The sequence below is a fragment of the Thunnus albacares genome, chromosome 9 (genome assembly GCF_914725855.1).
Source record: "Thunnus albacares chromosome 9, fThuAlb1.1, whole genome shotgun sequence".
In the NCBI taxonomy this organism is placed as follows: Eukaryota; Metazoa; Chordata; class Actinopteri; order Scombriformes; family Scombridae; genus Thunnus; species Thunnus albacares.
Window position 1 is genome coordinate 5,803,094 of NC_058114.1, and position 18,043 is coordinate 5,821,136.

The 18,043-nt window shown below is 38.0% G+C and overlaps 1 protein-coding gene and 1 long non-coding RNA gene across 3 annotated transcripts in view; one reads left to right on the forward strand and one right to left on the reverse strand.

Moving 5' to 3' along the window:
- Positions 1 to 519: 519 nt before the first annotated feature.
- On the forward strand, positions 520 to 15,709 carry LOC122988299. Of its 2 annotated transcripts, XR_006404764.1 has the most exons (4): positions 520 to 700; positions 877 to 967; positions 1,533 to 1,661; positions 14,712 to 15,709. It is a non-coding gene; the product is annotated as an uncharacterized LOC122988299 (long non-coding RNA). The 2 variants fall into 2 exon arrangements; XR_006404763.1 differs by lacking the exon at positions 14,712 to 15,709 and having other exon boundaries at positions 1,533 to 3,131.
- A 118-nt stretch (positions 15,710 to 15,827) lies between these two features.
- brinp3a.1 (bone morphogenetic protein/retinoic acid inducible neural-specific 3a, tandem duplicate 1) overlaps positions 15,828 to 18,043 on the reverse strand; it is a 49,708-nt gene continuing 47,492 nt past the window's right edge. Inside the window, exon 8 of the mRNA XM_044360500.1 lies at positions 15,828 to 16,975. Coding sequence (XP_044216435.1) covers positions 15,859 to 16,975 — 1,117 coding nt within the window. The 3' untranslated portion in view covers positions 15,828 to 15,858. The remainder of the gene's footprint in view (positions 16,976 to 18,043) is intronic.

The following is an 18,043-nucleotide window of genomic DNA, read 5'->3' on the forward strand; positions in this document are numbered from 1 at the left end:
TAAATATATATTAAATATCCTTAAATAGCCACATTGTCTTGGAAATATAAAATTAAATGAGCAACTTGTATCATGGCCACATAAACAGGATGAAGACATTTAGTTGTCCTATTATGAAATTAAAAATTTTGTGTCTGTTTGTCTGTCACAACACAGAAACAGTGAGTAAATTTGAAAGACAGTTTATTGTTGGGCAGGTAGCTGGAAACCTGGGGCGGAGGCTCAGGCAGAAAGACGGGCCAAGCGGGGCAGGGGAAATACTGAGGTGAGCCAGGCGGAGTGGTATCCAGAGAGCAGGGAACTGTGCAGAGCCGATGAGGGAGACAGATGAGGCAGAAGGTCTGGAGACATGGGGCTGGAGTCAGGCGGAGGTTAAACAAAGACACACATGGAAACAGGTATTAGACAAAATGCAGATTTCTAACAGAACAGTAACAAGAACCAAAATGGGCTGGAAGTGTGACTAACTACATGAACAGAGTCTACAATTTTACAACGAGGTGGATTCTGCACCAGGTATTTATGGCAGGGCTAATCATGATGAGTGGCAGCTGGTTGCTTGACTCCCGCACACCTGTCTCTACTCCTGCAATTAGACACACACACACAGACAGACAAGGAGGGGGAGAGAGCGAGAGAGAGAGAGTGGCTGCAGGCGAGATGGAGGGGCAGGCAGAGGTGGAGGGCATGACACTTGTAGGTAAGTCAAAAATATATAAATTGCACTAAAATTATGTTTTGCACTTTTGTCTTCTCTGAGTATAATTCTGCTTTCTTAAAGAGAATCTCATTAAATCTCCGGAGGGTCAGTTCAGCTGCAAATCTATGCGAAGGCTTTTAACTACTTCACATCATTAATAATCATCTCTTTCCAAGTGTCATCAGCTGCAGAGACTGATTCTTCTTACACATCCATCAACACTGAGACCGTATCAATACGAAATCTTGCCAAGGCATTACTGTGCAGGTATTGACTGAATATTGTTTTCTATTACACAGCATCACAATATATTGCAACTCATTACACTTCTCTACTGTCAAGATAATATGTCATGCTGCCCATCTTTTGATAAATATAAAAGCCAAATGGCCAGGGTCCAGACACATGACTTAAGGATTGATTACGAGTCCACCTTGTGCAGCAAATTTAGACAGACTGTGTCACTTTTCAAAGTGCTTTAAATTCCAGTTTGACCAAGCAGAACTGTGTTTAAATTAAACTGTTTCCCTCATTATAGCACATGTTTGATGTTCCTCCTACTGGCTTAAGAGTGAAACTCAACTAAACCATAAGATCTTCTTTTTCATGTTAAAGTTTAGGAAAAACAACTATAAGTGTGATCAGATATTTAAAAGAAAATGCAAAAAAGATATGAAAAGGACAATAATAAATTAATGCATTATAAACCGAGTCTCAGATATCCACCCGTATGCATCTACGTATTATAAAATAAAACATCTTAAGAACATCTAACCGTGCATGACGGTGTTGCACACCTGGATGCGCTCTGACATTTCCCTGATTTTCACAGTTTTGGATGATAAACTTGTGTCAGACCTTCATGCAGATGCCATGCTGATCAGCAGTGTTTACAGGAAGTGAATTGGCAGTCACCTATGACTCAGCAGGATTCCTGGCTGATGAATGAGCCATGAGTCAGGTCTGTACTCCAGTGCATGAGTGGGCTCAGGTGTTTGGCTTGGTTGTGCATGAGAACACGATTTATTTAACAATATATTCCCATAAATGTACAATTTTGATATTTGACATATGACTAGACACCAAAAGCCTAGATCATGCTGCATTAGTACTTTGAAATTTTGTTTTTCTGATAATGGTTTGATGTTGTTAAAATTATTCTTTGATCAAATTTATTGTATCAGAAATGGCTGCCACTTTTAGAATTTGTCAATTTGCAAAAAAACTACTATGGTGAAATTATTTAAATACAAAATATGTAAGCTCCTTGACAAAATACGCTGACATATGGCCTTAAAACTAAAATTCACTGTTACATGACCAAGACCAGTGGTCCTTCATCATGACTGTCAGAAGCTCTTTTACTTTGAAAGCCCTCGATCCAAGGGACTTAGTAAAAAAAGTCACATGTCATACAGAGAACATGCTAAGAAAGCTGAAGAGTTGTACATGTTTGGGACTCTGCTCATGCAGTCAAACTGAAATGTGAATGACAGAAACTATTTATGCAAACCATTTCTACATCCAATCTAGACTCCAATCAGTTTATCTCCCAGCCGCTCTTCATGCTGACAACTTGTTCCTCTTATCTCCTCGACACTCAATCTCCTGCTTCTCTAGTGGCTGGAGCAAAAAAGACTTACCAATTTACATCCAGGACAGTGCTCATCAGTTAGCTTGTTTTGATCACTGCACTAGATCATTGTGACTTGCAAAAGAACCAAATCTCTGAAAACGGCTTCTAGTAAAAGTGAAATACACCACAGAGAGAGTTATTTGGCTTTAGAGACATTTCAGAACTGGTGATATACACTAATATTAACTCGAGCCCTCGTTTGTTGCCCTGACATTGTGTTAGTCTGTGTATATGAGCACTATATGAGCGCACTTGTTGTGCATTTCACCTGAAGCGATGAACAGTTTTTTGGAAAGTCACAGTGTCTGTGCTCTCTCTCTCGCTACAAGATCTCTCCATCCCCCGAGCAGATGCCCCATAATGCAATTGCTAGTCAGGCAGCATCCGGCACATTACTTACTCCATTAGTTGCAGTCAGACAGAAAGACACATGGAATTTTCCAAATTTTATCAGAGAAAAAAAGAGTAAAAGTTTAGTAACAATAAATGATGGAGATGGTAAAGGAGAGAGTTTGGAGGCAGAGAGGAAGCAGAAAACAGGAAATACAGTGAGTGGTTTGGGAGAGGGGTAATTACAGATTGCGTTTAGCAGGGAACGGAAATTGCTTCTGCGATATTTTCAAGTTCTGGTTTGTGCAGAGAATGAAATTCAAAAACACATTTTCATGTAAATTCTATAAAACTGGAAAGCAGCATAATTTGGCTGCCTTTAACTAGATGACTCTGTATATATAATGTAATACATAGCCTACCTGTTTTTTTTCTGTATGTAATTATCCAAAACCTTAAAACATCTGTGTGTTTAGCTCCACTGTTGCAATTAATTTAATAAAAGAAAAAAGTTAACAAGGCCGTCCTATATTTTACTTTATTAGTTTGAACTTTGGGAGGGGATTCTTTTGTGCAGGTAAAAACAGCCAAATTCAGTGAAAATTCACACGCACAAAAAGTGTTTTGAGTTGTCTATGAAGCTTCACAGATTTCACCAAAACAATCTTGCATTTATTTCATCTTTTTTTTCTTAGTCCTCTATTCAAGACAGTGGGTGAAAATTATTTGGACGATTTTTAAAAAGTAGCTAAGATAGTGAATTGATTGAATCTTACTCATTCTGAAGACCAAAACCTTGGAACACAATGCATGCTTTCAACACAGCCTAAAACACTTGAACTTTTCTAATTAAATGCCGCCACAGCCTCTGTTAGCCTCTCAGAGTTGAGCTGTAGTGGGGCATCAGCTTTGATTGCTCCCTGGCCTGGAGTGGAGCTGCAGACCTACACACAGGGATGCAGTGGGCAGGTGCAGGGAAAAGGCCTTGATAATTGGCTGGCTATAGCGTGGCCAGGCCTCCGGTGGGGCAGGGCTGTGACTCCTGAGGAAGACACACAAAATGAGCTACTGCATCAAAAATTGAGGTTGGCAACCTCCATGCATGTCTGGGCGATTTTTCAAATGAGCATTTCTTGGCCCCAGAGGAAACCACGGCGCTCCTGCTATCATAAGCAATTGGAATAGAAATGGAAACAAAATACTTTTTTTTCTGGCATGCATAAGTAGGTTGGGCAAGAGGGCAAGCTGTGATGTTCAAAGAGTGGTGGATAAGAGAGCAGGAACAAAAAGAGACATGTGTTTTTATTTTCTAAAGAAATGAGGTTAGCATATTTTGGTTACTGGAGTCTTTCCTTTAAGCCTCAAATTTCATTCTCCTGTTCTTTTAAAGAGTGAGAAGAGATCTGAGAAATGAGCTTTGAGTCCTAATGAGAACTGTAAAGGCTGTGTGGTGCATCCTGCCGCCACTGACAGAGCTTTGAAAGCCCGGAGCAGAAATAGCTCAGTTTTCAGATCAGAGTTCCTAAAGCTCTTTTTAAAAGTTTGATCAATGTTACTCCAGACAAGCTTTCTTTAATACAAAGCAGCTATAATAACACAAGTGTCTGCATTGTCTTTCAGTTGTATAATGCAGCTTATTATGAAACGGTGAAATGTGAAATGATGGTTCATCTTTAACTTGTCTAAAAATTCCAATACTTGTCTAAAACTATAATTTCAGGCGGGATTTGATAATATTGTTCACAGATTTGATTTGCTCAAAATTGCATCATTTAGCAAGCATAGAGTCACTGGAGACACACACTCACCCACACCTGGCTCACCGGCTCTGTTGGATAAGGAGCCGGAAAAAGAAGGAGGAATAATTAATTACAGACACTTGGACATCGACTACAGCGACTCTAATGTTTTGCAATTTACAGCCGCTAGCTACTGGGAGGAGTTGACTGTTGGACCCATGTCACATTTGAATGGATTAAATTTAAGTACTTGCCCACATGTGGAGGATGAGTCACTAAAAATACAACATTTTACAGAACGAAAAAGAGGATTCTCGCATATTTTGACATATACAAAATGTTAGCAAAATAGTCCATGCAGGGACACAAGATAAGACAAGTGGAAAGTGTATTTTTTTATTTGATATTACTGTATCAAGCTGCATTCATTGATTTTTTTTTTTTCACTTGGGAGCAGTGGAAGAAGCTTAAAACATGATATCTGAGATATTATCAATATAAAAAGTTGCTATGGCTAACGTATTAATAGTTACCTATTTACACATCCAAGAGATTAATATTAGCATTCATTTGGAGTCACGTTTCTGGCTGCCTGACAAATGCTAGTCCATTATCCACTCTTTTTTTTTTTTTTTTTTTAGCTCTTATTTCGGTATTCACCACCTATTGAGGGAAATATCTAAATGTTCCACCGTGTTCACCAGCTGATTGGTTTGTCTGTCTGACGTTTGTTGCTGGGCAGGTAGTTTATCAGAGCTTTTTCACTGAAGAAAATTGCCTGTGTATGGGAACAGCACTGATGAGAGTGCTGAAAGTTAACCAAAGCAGTAAATTTGTAGGCCAAAAAACTATAAAAGTGAGGTGAAAAACCACTATAATGTTTCAACTATATTAGTTGCGGTTCTGGCAACATGATGGATTTCAGGTTAATATTTACTCTTTTCTCTTTTCTCAGAAGAATATGTCTTTGTTTATTAATGTGCAATGTTCCTGTTAAATAAATCATTAAACCAATAAAATAAATATAAACTCCATGGTTGACTTTCCCAGCTAGTTAACTCTGTCTGTCTGCTGTCTGGTACTGAACGGGTAGTGTACCGTGGTTTTATTAGAGCTTCTCAGCTACAAAACAGCTTCCTGCTGCGACTGGAAATGAGGTTGCTTGCACAAAAGAGAGTTTGCTGGTTGAAAAAAAACAAAACAAAACAATGAACTAAAAGAGGCTAAACAGCTCCATCAAGCAGAAAGGTAAATGATAATTCTCTGTGGGACTCTCTCTAACGGCAACACCTTCCACACTGCACATAATAGCGCAGCTTTAAAGGCAATTGAACAGGATGAACACAGCACAGCAGTAACTATGAGGATGTTTGCAGGTAATTCTCGAAGCTGTTTACAAAGTCTAAAGTTAAATTGAGGAAGTCTTATCTTTCTACTCTATTATCCAAAATATTCTATTCACTTCAGGGCTATTCTGAAATCTGATGATTTGGGGGGAAAATAGCTTTCCTCGGATCCAGTTCTCATGTCACGCCTGAACAGAACTTGGCAGGAGTTGATTGAGGGACACATTTGCATTTGGCCGACCAAATCACTATTTTTATAGACCCTTTTCGCAATTACATATTCCCCGTGTTAATGTAACTTTCAGATGGAATTAGTTCTTTATGTGCTCCGATGCTTGTAGTCCATTAATTTAGTTTTATTGCCGCTAAATTAGATTCACTTACCTCCTCTGGCAAGGCAGCATAATGTGCATAAAAATAACTTATACCCCTAAACATTTGTTCTCAAAAATATTCAGCTCAAGTACACTGTAGGTAGGCCACATGAATGTCAATAACCTTCAAAACTCCTTCATGTTTCAGACATTTATTGTGATATGAACTGAATAACTCGTCTTTTCATTTGAGTTCTTCTAAATTTCACGGCTGCCTCTGCCAGGCTAGGGCACCATGTCTCATTGCCTACTTTAAGTTTCTAAAGGAATGTTTTCTCTGAGGATCTGGCATTGAGATGATGAAAATATTGTCACCTTCACCCACCACATTCTGTGCAGACAGCGCTCTTTCACTTTTCATCCTTTAACATTATGTTTTAGTGCCACTATTAAGGCATTATGAGTTTGCATGAGTGCTTTCTTTCTGCCGGAGAAAGGGCTGCGACTCCCTGGGTCACTTTGGGAATTGTGTCTGATTGCAGCTTGTGTGGTGAACTATGAAGTACATTTTCAAAGAGCCATGCAGATTGCTCTGTTGGGAACTGCAGCTAGGACTAAGCTGAGGAGAAACAACACTATGCTGAACAATAAAAGCAAAGCTGATTGCAGAAATATTGTGACTCTCAAATCACAGAACATCTGCCTCTTGAGGAGAGAAATGATGCTACTTGAGACTCGTAAGCCCATCATGTGAAGAACACAAATTGTTCCACTGTTTGAATTATAATAAGATTTAGACGTAAACACTGTCTTACGTGATAAAGTAGCTATAAATTAAACAGTGTACAAAACAAAAGAAGTTGAGGTTCTACTCACTATTGTCAATATAAGACATAACAGTTTTCAAAAGGTGGATATCACACTTTAGAGTTTAATTTGTTGTCTCATTTTCACCATTAGAATTGAACTATTATCACAATTTGGTTTGTATGATGGAAAACAAGGCGGCATACAGGCTGTGTTATTTAACTGTTTGCTCAGTGTTACTTGCATCAACTGCAGTATGTTAATGTTTCTCTTTGATGTGATATCAAATGTATTGTGCAAAGTGCTTCATTACAGTGGGTGACACGAAGGTTAGTAGTTGTTTAGCCCAACAGCTGTGGAATGGATGACTCTGTAGTGCAACTGTATGTCCAGATATGAAAAAAAAGACTGAATTGACTTAGAAGTACATATGTTATCTAATGTCAGTAATACACATGGGAATTTCATGTGATCTTGGTACAAACTGCACAAATATAGTTCACATTTATGTGAAGGAGGGTAGAGCCACAAACATCTATTCATTTAAGTGGACTGTTGTTACTATTTTAATAAAAGAATGCAAGGAAACAATACTGATTTAGCATTTTAAATATGAGTTATAATAATTTTGACAATAGTGGATCACATGACTACTCATATGTGAAAGGTGTTGCTCATAGTGATGAACTCACACACAGTTATCACTGACTCTGAAGTTCTCCTCGTCTCTACAGAGAAAGCACTCAATGGCCTCATTGCTCAGCACCAAATGGCAGCACTATCTTGTGAACATAGTGGAGCATTTAGCAGCTCAAGAGCTAGATACAATATTTCCTTTAGGAGGTGGTTGAGACCAAAAACAGAGTTAAAAGGAAAGTGAACATCGGACGTGCAATCGCCAGGTGGCCAGAAACACAACTCCGAGTGAATGCTACTGTTGTTCCATAACTGGACACTTGAAAAGGCAACTGTTACTGCTAACATGCTCATCATATCAACTTAAAATATGTTAGTTGTTTTACAGCCAGTCTGCGCTGGCAAAAAATAAGTTAATGCAGGTTTGAATTAACAAGTATGATCCGTTATAATATCTTGGATTTTACTTTTAGAGAGACGATTTTCTGTATGTAAACAGATCCAAATGTCGTGACAATTCCAACACTTCACACACTCAGAAAGTGTTTTGAATACCCACAAAACTTGATAGTTTTTACCAATAGAATCTTCTGCTAATCCTCCAGTAAAGACAGCAGATGAACTGAAACAACATTAACATTCATTTGGAGTTGGATTCTTCAGAAAGACGCTTTCATTGTTCTTAAGCTAGTGAATTGATTGAAACCAACTCTGAAGACCAAAACCTTAGAACTCAATGCATGCTTTCTCTACGGCCTAAAACACATGAATGTTTCACATTAAGTGCCACCTCAACTCTGTTAGCCTCTCAGAGTTGCTGCAGTGGTGCAACAGCGTTGATTGCTGCCTGGCCTGTAGTGGAGCCATATATCTGAATTCCCCACAACTATATTTGGAATGACATGTTTTTCTGGGGTTTTTTTTGTTACATTGTCACTATTGTCTTGTTTGTACGGTTTTATGTGTCTATTTTAGTATTTTTTAGTTGAGAATGTTGTAAATAGATGAGATATATGATGATAATGTGTCATTGTTACAGTATTTCTTCATAGGATTGTCCCATGCATGTATCATGGTTATTTCATTATTGCAAAAGAAAGACTTGCACCCTTTGCATGGACTAAAGATATGAAAAATATATTAACATATACTTCATAAGTTTCTGCAATCATTTGGTTTGAGTGAATATTGCTATGAATTTGAATGAAAAATACAGAAAATGAATGGTTTTGTTCTGGCTATAAAGCTAAATGGTTTGGATTTCTGTTTTCTGTTTTAAAGGCCAAGATCTAACTCCTCTCAGCACAGATAGAAACACCTCATCATTTAGTCATGTCCCAAACATCACAGAGCTGCTATCAGTGAGCTCCAGTCTGAGCGTCTGATGATCAGTGTGAGAGGTCGGAGACAGTTTGTATCACCAAAGCAACAAAAAGTCAAAGTAAATCTTTTTCTTTTTAAATTCTTTGTGGCAAACATAACATATTGGCTTTCATGATAAATGGGAATTCCTTTCCTTTATTTACCGCCTGTGCCGAGTTTAATACCCCATTAACACCTGCAGAAATACGGATATGTTGTCAATCCCGGTCTGTTGATAATATAATAAAGGTGATCAAATGATGCACAACCTTAAATCATTTCAAAAATACAAGGACATAGGTTTAGTTTTAACTTTGGTAGGAAATTTTTTGCTGGACAGCCAAAATAATTGTATATGTGTGTGTGTGTGTGCTCTCTATCACTGTTGTATCTTTTATAGGCACATGTGCGCACACACACAGACACACACAAACACATAAAGAGTCTGACTCTGCAAAATGTTTTCTTTACTGAATACGCATTTTCTGACTTGCCTGAAACCGGACTTGTATCATATCATTTTTTTTCTCTGATTTCTACATTTTATTTTATTGATAGACTACTTAAACATACATCTGAGACCAAAATTAATATTTAAAAATAACATATCATAGACTGTCACAATAAATGTTACAATAAAATAAATGTATAGAAAACCTCTCCTGAGATTCTGCCTTTCTTTCGGTTTGTGGATTTGGGCGACACGACTCAAGAGTTTCATGACAACGATGCTCAAACCTGTCTTTAAATCATCTCAAAAAAATTCTATTTGTATTATTTGTCATTCAACTCCTGAACTCATGGCTAAGATCTTTCACTGTCATCAGAGTTGACCTGAGAGGCTGCAGCTGTGTGTCTGTGCTTCTCAGGCTCCTGCTGACAGGATTTTCATAATAAAGTGATGCCTGACAGTCACAAACAGTTCTGTTGGACGAGATATGGCTAATTTAGCTTATAAATAATGTTCATGTCTTAATGACGCATATGCAATAATAACTCTGCTCTTGATCCACTCATGGAACAGAGCAAAGATGGCATTAAATAGTAAATATTTCTCCCACTAATTTCAAAGATTAATGTTTGGATTGATTACAGAACATTCTTATTAACTAAGCTCAACTGTTACTGACACTTTGGTTCTTCTTTAAAAAAGGACCTGATGAAACAATCACAAATTAGCCAACAACACCTAACGCCTGAAGTTAAGTATAACATCAAATTATCTTAGTTTTGTAAAGCTGTTTTCAATTCTGTGACATTTGGAACATTTAAACTATAAATACTAACCACTTCAGATTCTCCACCTCACTGACTCCGGTACTGATGCTGCTGCTGCCGGGCTGCTGCTAGTCAGCAATGCGTACAGTTTGAAGTAGATGGTTGCCAGATGATCAGGTTTAGTATCCCCCATATCCTGCTCTTTCACTCTTTATCATAATAGTGCACCTTTTTTTTGCAGAAAACACACAACTCTGCAGAGATCTTACCTTTAACATTATGTAGAGTTAAAGTGGATAGATTGTTTGAAACTGGTAAAAAATATTGGTAAGGACAATCCAGCAACACCTTGATATTGGTAGAGACTTGTCCCTACCATCCATACCCAAATCTACGCCCATGCAAAATGATGTTGTCTACACTAGTCTTGCACTTTGACTTCTTTATTCCTCTGCTTTGTTTTGTTGGATGGATAAAGATGCACCTAATGGCTGTCTGAGCATGAAGAAATTTGATTCACCCCTTTCCCTCTGTTCCCAGTTGGACCTGTAGTTCAATGAGAATATCACATTTTTGGCATCAGAGTGAATCTGAATAAAAGTGTTGGCTCGCTCTGACTTACACAGAGTTGTGAAGCAAAAAAAAACATTCCACACAGACGTTGCCTTTGATTGGCGTAATGCGCAGATAATTCCAAACCAAATCATTATGCAGAAGAATAATGACAAAAGCAAAACACCAGACACTTTGGTGCATGATGGGGCTTATGTTCCATTCCATTAAATGTTAAGAGGGGAAATTCCCTGCTGGTAGGGTGTAATTACAGTATTAGTATGTTATCATGGTTCAGCTCAGATATGAGAAAAGAAAAGAATGAAACATCGATACTTGTGAGATTTCATTTAACTAGCAAAAAAAATAGTGTTTTCCACGCAACCACTAATGTTACAGTATGTCAGTCCTAGCTAAATAGCAGTATTTTCCCCTTATGTTTAGGGTTGCAGTGTGCTGGAGAGGAAGAGTACAACTTGAACAGGACTCAACAGAATATAACAGGGCTAACACACAGTGCAGCTTTATATTCCCAATTGACATGTTTATGCAATTTATTATACTGCATTTGATTTTTAAAGTACATTTCTAACATAATAAACATGTTGAAAGTAATGCTGTGCTGCTTATTTTTTCTTTATGCTGAAGTGATGTCAGATAACAGCATCTTGGAAAACATGAAGTTGAGAAATCTTTCTGATCCGGCTCAGAATTTCCACTTGATGCGTGCATTCATTCCACTATTCAAGTCAAAAAGAAGCAATTTGCATTTTTTGGACATCTCTGGCAGGAAACATCATCATCATTGCTGTCAAAGCGTGTGATGGGGAATACTGTGGGCGATTTGAGGCTCTGAACCCGCATTTCCACACTGACTGCTTTCATCATGTGAAATGGTTAAACATCAGAAAGGAATAAGAGAATGGCTGTACATGGTGCAGTTGGGGCTTCATACTATGCGTAGCTCGAAGCACATGTGGGACTCGGAGTGTGTGAATGCTTTTATTTCACGGCTTGAAGTAAGACATAAACCCCTGCAAATTACAACAGACTTCAAACCAGTGAGAGAACCACCTGAGATAACTGGCTTTGAAGCTGTGTCTCCCCCACTGCTTCCAGCAGCCATCCATCAGTGTGAATCCAAAGTGATCTAAAGCCCGGAAATTATCTGCATTGCTGTGTGTCTTAAAAATCAGCCACATCGTCATCAGTTGCGGCTATAATTAGACGCACAAAAAATGCTGGATATTTATATAATGGTCTCTAAAGAGCCTTCACATCACAGGAGAGAACACATTTTTGTCATACAGTCTCATAGTCTCATATCTAGGATTGAATCAAAAGCATTAAATAAGATTTAATGAGCCAAATAAACTTACAAAAATACCAGCTACTGGTTTCTTCTTCTTCAAAACCAGTTTTTTTTATTAAAGGCTACTTGCCTTATTACCGAGCCATCAAAGTAAATCTGCAAACACATATTTTACTTTTGAGAAATTATTTGATTTCAAAAATGTTAAGAAGGTGTCCTTCAGAGATGCCATTTTTCGAATGCATGTAATGGCTCATAATAATATTGAACAACAACTTAACATTGCATTTTTTAACTTAAACTGAGCTTTGCAAGAGTGTCACTGAATGTAACTCCTCCACCTCATGTATTGACCCTGTACCTACAACATTTTTCAAGCGGGTGTTCAACAGTATTTCCAGTCATGTCCTGAACATTATAAATACATCTCTTCAAACAGGCATCTTTCCAGATGCCTTCAAAACAGCTCTTGTTAAACCATTACTAAAGAAACCCAACCTAGATAGTAATGCACTGACCATTTATTGGCCAATATCCAACCATCCATTCATTAGTAACATACTTGAAAAGATAGTTTTAGTCCAAATAAACTCCTTTCTTAAAAAAAAAAAAATGTCCTGGAGGAATTTCAGTCAGGCTTACCACAGCACTGAAACTGCTCTTACTAAAATAATCAGCCACCTCAGACTAAACTCTGAAAATAAGGTCTAATTTCTTATTCTCTTAGACCTCTCTTAGATGATTGACCATGATATCCTAATCAATCATCTTGAAAAGTGGGTTGGTCTTTCTAACTGTGTGTTAAACTGGTTCAAAACATACATCAAAGGGAGAAAGTTTCACGTCAGTCTTGGAGATCATGACAACTGCTTTGGGGTTCCACAAGGGAGCTGCCTTGGTCCATTATTATTCTCACTATACCTTCTGCCACTTGGTGACATCATCAAAGAGCACAATGTACGTCTCCATAGTTATGTGGATGACACACAACTGTACATCTCAGCTGAACCAAATGATGCTGCAGCTATAAACGCCATTACTACCAGTCTTCTGGGAATAAATAAAGGGATGAGCAATAATTTCTTAAAGTTAAATGAGGACAAAACTGAAATCCTACTAGTCTGCCCCAAAACAAAAAGACAAATGCTGTGTAATAATATGGGGAAATTAACTCCCTGGTTTAAATCTGAGGTTACAATCTTGGTGTTATCTTAGATTCAGATCTAAGCTTCAGGTCCCACATTAACAAGATGATGAAAACATCATTTTTACACCTTAGAAGCAGAGACAAAGTACAACCATTAACCATGTTGGAGAACCGATTCATGCCTTCATTTCAAGCTGACTAGATTACTGTAATATGCGTTTTACTGCCCCCCCCCCCCCCCAAAAAAAAAATCACTGCAAGACTTCAGTTCATTCAAAACTCTGCAGCTCAGCTATTAACCAGAACCAAAAGGAGAGAACACATTAGTCCAGTTCTTGCTGCTCTGCATGGGCTTCCTGTAACATATAGAATTGACTTTACGGTCTTCCTCTTTATATACAAAGCCCTTAATGTGCTAGGACCAAGCTACATTGCTAACTCCCTTGTTAACCATTTGCCTTCAAGAACACTGCAATCATCTGCTGCTGGTTTATTGGAGATTCGCAGCAACAGCTGAAAGAAAATTGGGAATGCAGCCTTTTTCAATTACGCCCCAAAGCTATCCAACACACCACCGATAGATATCAGGGACCCAGCTCACTAAATATTATTAAAAGAAAGCTAAAAGCTTAACTCCTCACATTAGCCTTTATCTAGCTTTTCTCTCGGTCTGCCTCGTACTTATGCACTACTGCACTTCTTTTAATACATTCTAAGTAATCTATGTTTTAACTTTGTTATTATTATTATTATTCAGTATGCATTTTATTTTAATGTCTCAGTGGGTTTTATCTTCCAGCATATGTTATGCATTCTATGCATTCTAGTTTCACTTTATTTTATTTGATCTTATTTTTATTATTATCAAGTGAGTTTTGAGTTAAACCCATGGGAGGACATTCTGGGGCAAGCTGAAAGAGGTTTATTTCAGTTAATCAAGACCAGTGGTGAGTCTGTGTCCATCGGGAAAAGGGAGGTTTTGTTATGCTTATGGCTTCAGAGACCTTGGCGCCGATTTATAGATTGTGTACGCATGGTGAAATACTTTGAGTTTTCACTGTTTTCACTTTTTGACTTATCATAGTAGAAAAAACACAGCTGTTACTGATAATATTAATGATGGCTCTGTTGTATTCCCAGTATGCTATGATAGTATGACAATGAGCCAGCATGGACACTACAAAGATCCTGAAATCCAAGCAATGAAATAAAGTAAATGGAATTCAGTTGTCATTAATTTTTTACACCAGTTCTTTTCCCAATGTAACATGTCAAAACATTATCTGTGTTTTTTGGTCTTTTTTCTCACATAGTACACCATATTCCAAACTAAATATGGATTGGTTTTTAAAGTGTAATTATTTTATTTCATTGTATACAATATGTTTATTGTATGTAGGTTCTTGATTCATTAAATTGTAATAATTACACCAACAGATCGCAGTTGTTTCTCAAGAACCCGCACATTCTCAGTCATTATTATATCAACATTTTCACCATACCTTTTAGAAAAGCAATCATTTTTATCTAAAAATGATTTCTTATTTGGGGTTTACCCTAGAACAACTTGGTTATGATCTATCTAACAGTGAATACGCTTGCACTTTTGCAGGTTTGGCCTTGAGGAGTTGGCGCTCTGACAACAGCTGTAGATAAATTTTAAGCCTGCTTTGAAGAACTGAAAAATCCAGCCTTGTGTCAAGTAATCAACAGTCAAATCGAGCTAACTCACTTATCCGCTTAGGAACGGGGCCCAGAACTTTTTCACAGAAGAGAAATGACATGACGCAGCAGGAAAAGCACAGGTGCAAGGTGTTACTGTTCCTGCTATGACACATCAAAAAGGTCTGTTTAGAAACAGTCATTAGTATCACATACATGACATATACACTATCTATAGACCACACATAAAAATGTTTTTTATTTAGTGTATTAACAAATTGTATTATACATTTTATAGACAGTGTTTTTGTAACTTTTGTTTCACAAACAACAGTATTATAAAAATAAAAGCACATGTAACATATATTGTGATCGTGGTGTCATTTTTTTTTCCTCAGCAAATCTGGAGTAATACATCATCTGTTTATTCATTTGTTTTATTCTTTTCATACAAAAATGTGTAATAGAGTTTTTTTTAAAAAAGGAGTGATTTTATTGTTGGATGGAAAACAGACAACAATGAGGTGCCCATCATGTCTTACTGTAGGTTAAAAGGGAAAGTTATGATATTAAAACAATTATTTTTATTTATTTTACCCCCTGGAAAATAAATGTGATGAGGAAAAATTACAAACGAAACAAACAAACCAACAAAAAAAACACGCTGGTGTTGAAATGTTTATATATTTGTGAGATGATTACATTGCTTGGGTAATACTTCATCAGCAAAAGCTTTCATTTACGTATGTGAGTGATTCAAATTGTGCAATCTACAAACGTTAGCACATTGGCAACATATCAGTGATGGCAGAGTTTGAAATTTATATTATCAACTGTCAACGTTATTATATTCTTCTGGAGAAAAAAAAAAAAAGAAGCTATGAGGCAAGTCTGGTGAAATCCTCCTTAATTCTACTATGTTGTACAAATTTATACGAAAGCTGACATGAAAATCTCAAATGCACTCTTGAGATTCATGATGACAATGAAAATGCCCCCCAAATGTCCCTTGCACGGCTCCAGAATTGCTCTTAACCATCATCAGGCATGTGTGATAACTGCTCTGCCATCTGTGCACCTGGCCTACTGCCCACTTATTAGCTACATAATTTGGTTGTTTCGTATTCCATCGAGTTGGGCTGTTTGGCACTAAAAGTCTGCAGCGCTGCCTGGATCCTGGCAACGTCTGTAGTGGATAGTTTGAGCCGGTGCCGCAGCAGGCAGGAGAAGAGGTCCAGAGGCTGAGCTCCGGGCGGTGAGAGCCTGTTGACCCGATCCCGGATCTCCAGCAGCTGCAGCAGGGCCGAGTCCTGCGATCCCTGAGTGTATGGGTAGTCCAGCTGTAAAATCAAGTCCTGGATCGCTTCCGGGTCAAAGTGCATACTATAGCCATACACCTGGATGCTGTTTATCTTCATGTAGCCTAGATTTCGCCCCGGTTCCAGGTACTCCAAAGGTTCATAATATACTGTTCCATTCCCGTTACTGGAGGGGCCCCTGATCCGGCTCCGGAGGTAAAAGTGGACTGTCTCAAAAAATGTTTTCCACTTATTGCCCAAAGTCAATGTCCAGTTGTAACAGTCATAGGGGAGGTCTAATTTAGTCCTCTCCCAGTCTGGGTAGTTGTTCTGGTCAATGGGCATGATCCAACTCTCTGAGTGACTACCCCCAAACGGATTGATATATACAGACAGCATGGGGTCCAGAGTGCTGTTCTTGGTAAGGCAGATCTGAAGAGACATCCCCAGGAGCATGTGGACATGGTTTGACTTGTATTTATTACTTTTCAGCGTCAGCAGCATCCTCTTCCTCCATGATGGGTCGAACCAGTTATTGAGCCTGACATCATTGCTGACAAAGATCCCGTGAATGCTGATGCGGTTGTCACGTTTCTGCAAAAGGTAGCGTAACTCCAGGTCCTGCAGGTCCGTCTCGAAGCCGATGTAGTGGTCAGTGGAGTCGGGTACTTCGTTGCGGCACACCCCCTGGCTCAGCATGTAACCTGGGTTACAGGTGGCGCAGCGGGAGCGGTTTTCATAGGAGCAGGAGGCACAGGAGGTGCCCTCACCCACCGTGCAGGGGATCACACCCTGGCAGGGGGGATGTTCGTAGGGGCAGGAGCAACTCCTGGTCTCCTCCAGATATGAGCCAATGTGGTTGTTCTCACTGCAGTACATGATGGAGAGGATGTAGTTCAGCCAGTAGCTGAAAGGTCTGAAATAGAGACATGCCAGTATGTTAGATTCACTGTAGATATAAATGCATCTATAAAATAAAAAAACAGTTTCTTTTTTTAGTTTATTGTCATTTGTTTATTGTCAAGCTATCTTGAGTATCGTGACAAAGATTTAATGCAGCTGAAAACTTAAAGGATAAACTTGTGCTCATTTTATGTTTTCTCATTGTTAGCAAATCTTACAAAAAGACCAAAAACAACAACGTGTCCTTTCCAACTTTCCAACCCATTCAGTAGCACTCAACACAAGCCCATTCATTCATGCTGACCATGTAAATCAATGTTAAATGTAAACAGGTCACAAATGTTTCATTTCATTTTTTAAAAAAGGCTCATTTTTTAAAACATCTTGGCACTGCAGTCTTTAGTAAATGCTACTTAAACAGTAATAAACAGTGTATTTGTTGGGAACTATTTTCAGCTGTGTACTAATACACATTTAGTACACTAGTAAGTATTTACAGCAGTAGGACAGTATGTGGCCTTGAGTGATAGGCTGTTCAGGCTTTGGCTACACAGGTTTAATATCAATTCATTGTTTTAGTCTATTCATGGCATTTATTGACAATCCTTATCCTATAAATTTAATAAGATCAAGTATGTGGGTATGTGTGTAAATAAGCAATAATCAAAGTTAAAATTGCAGGGAAAAAAACACCCTCAATTATAAATAAGTTTAATACTTTAAAGTAAACTGTCAGCCAGGTGATTGACTGTGGCGTCTCCCCTGGTAAGATAAGTCAACAGCCCAAAAACTGTACTGTATTAATATTGTTATATGATATTATTTTTATTCTAAAATTCAGTGCTGAAAATACCAGCGAGAGGAGCACAGACACAGATTCATAAATGTATCAATACCTCAACACTTCAGTAAGAAACTGATAAAGAAAATATGCATTTAATGCCTTTAGGAGCATTATTTTACATGGATATCTGAGATTGAGAAATAAGAGTTTTCATTTATGATACATCATTCAGTCCAGAGTTATGATTCAGAGCCAGTGAGGACTATAAAAGTAACAATAGAAAAGGGTATTATTTAT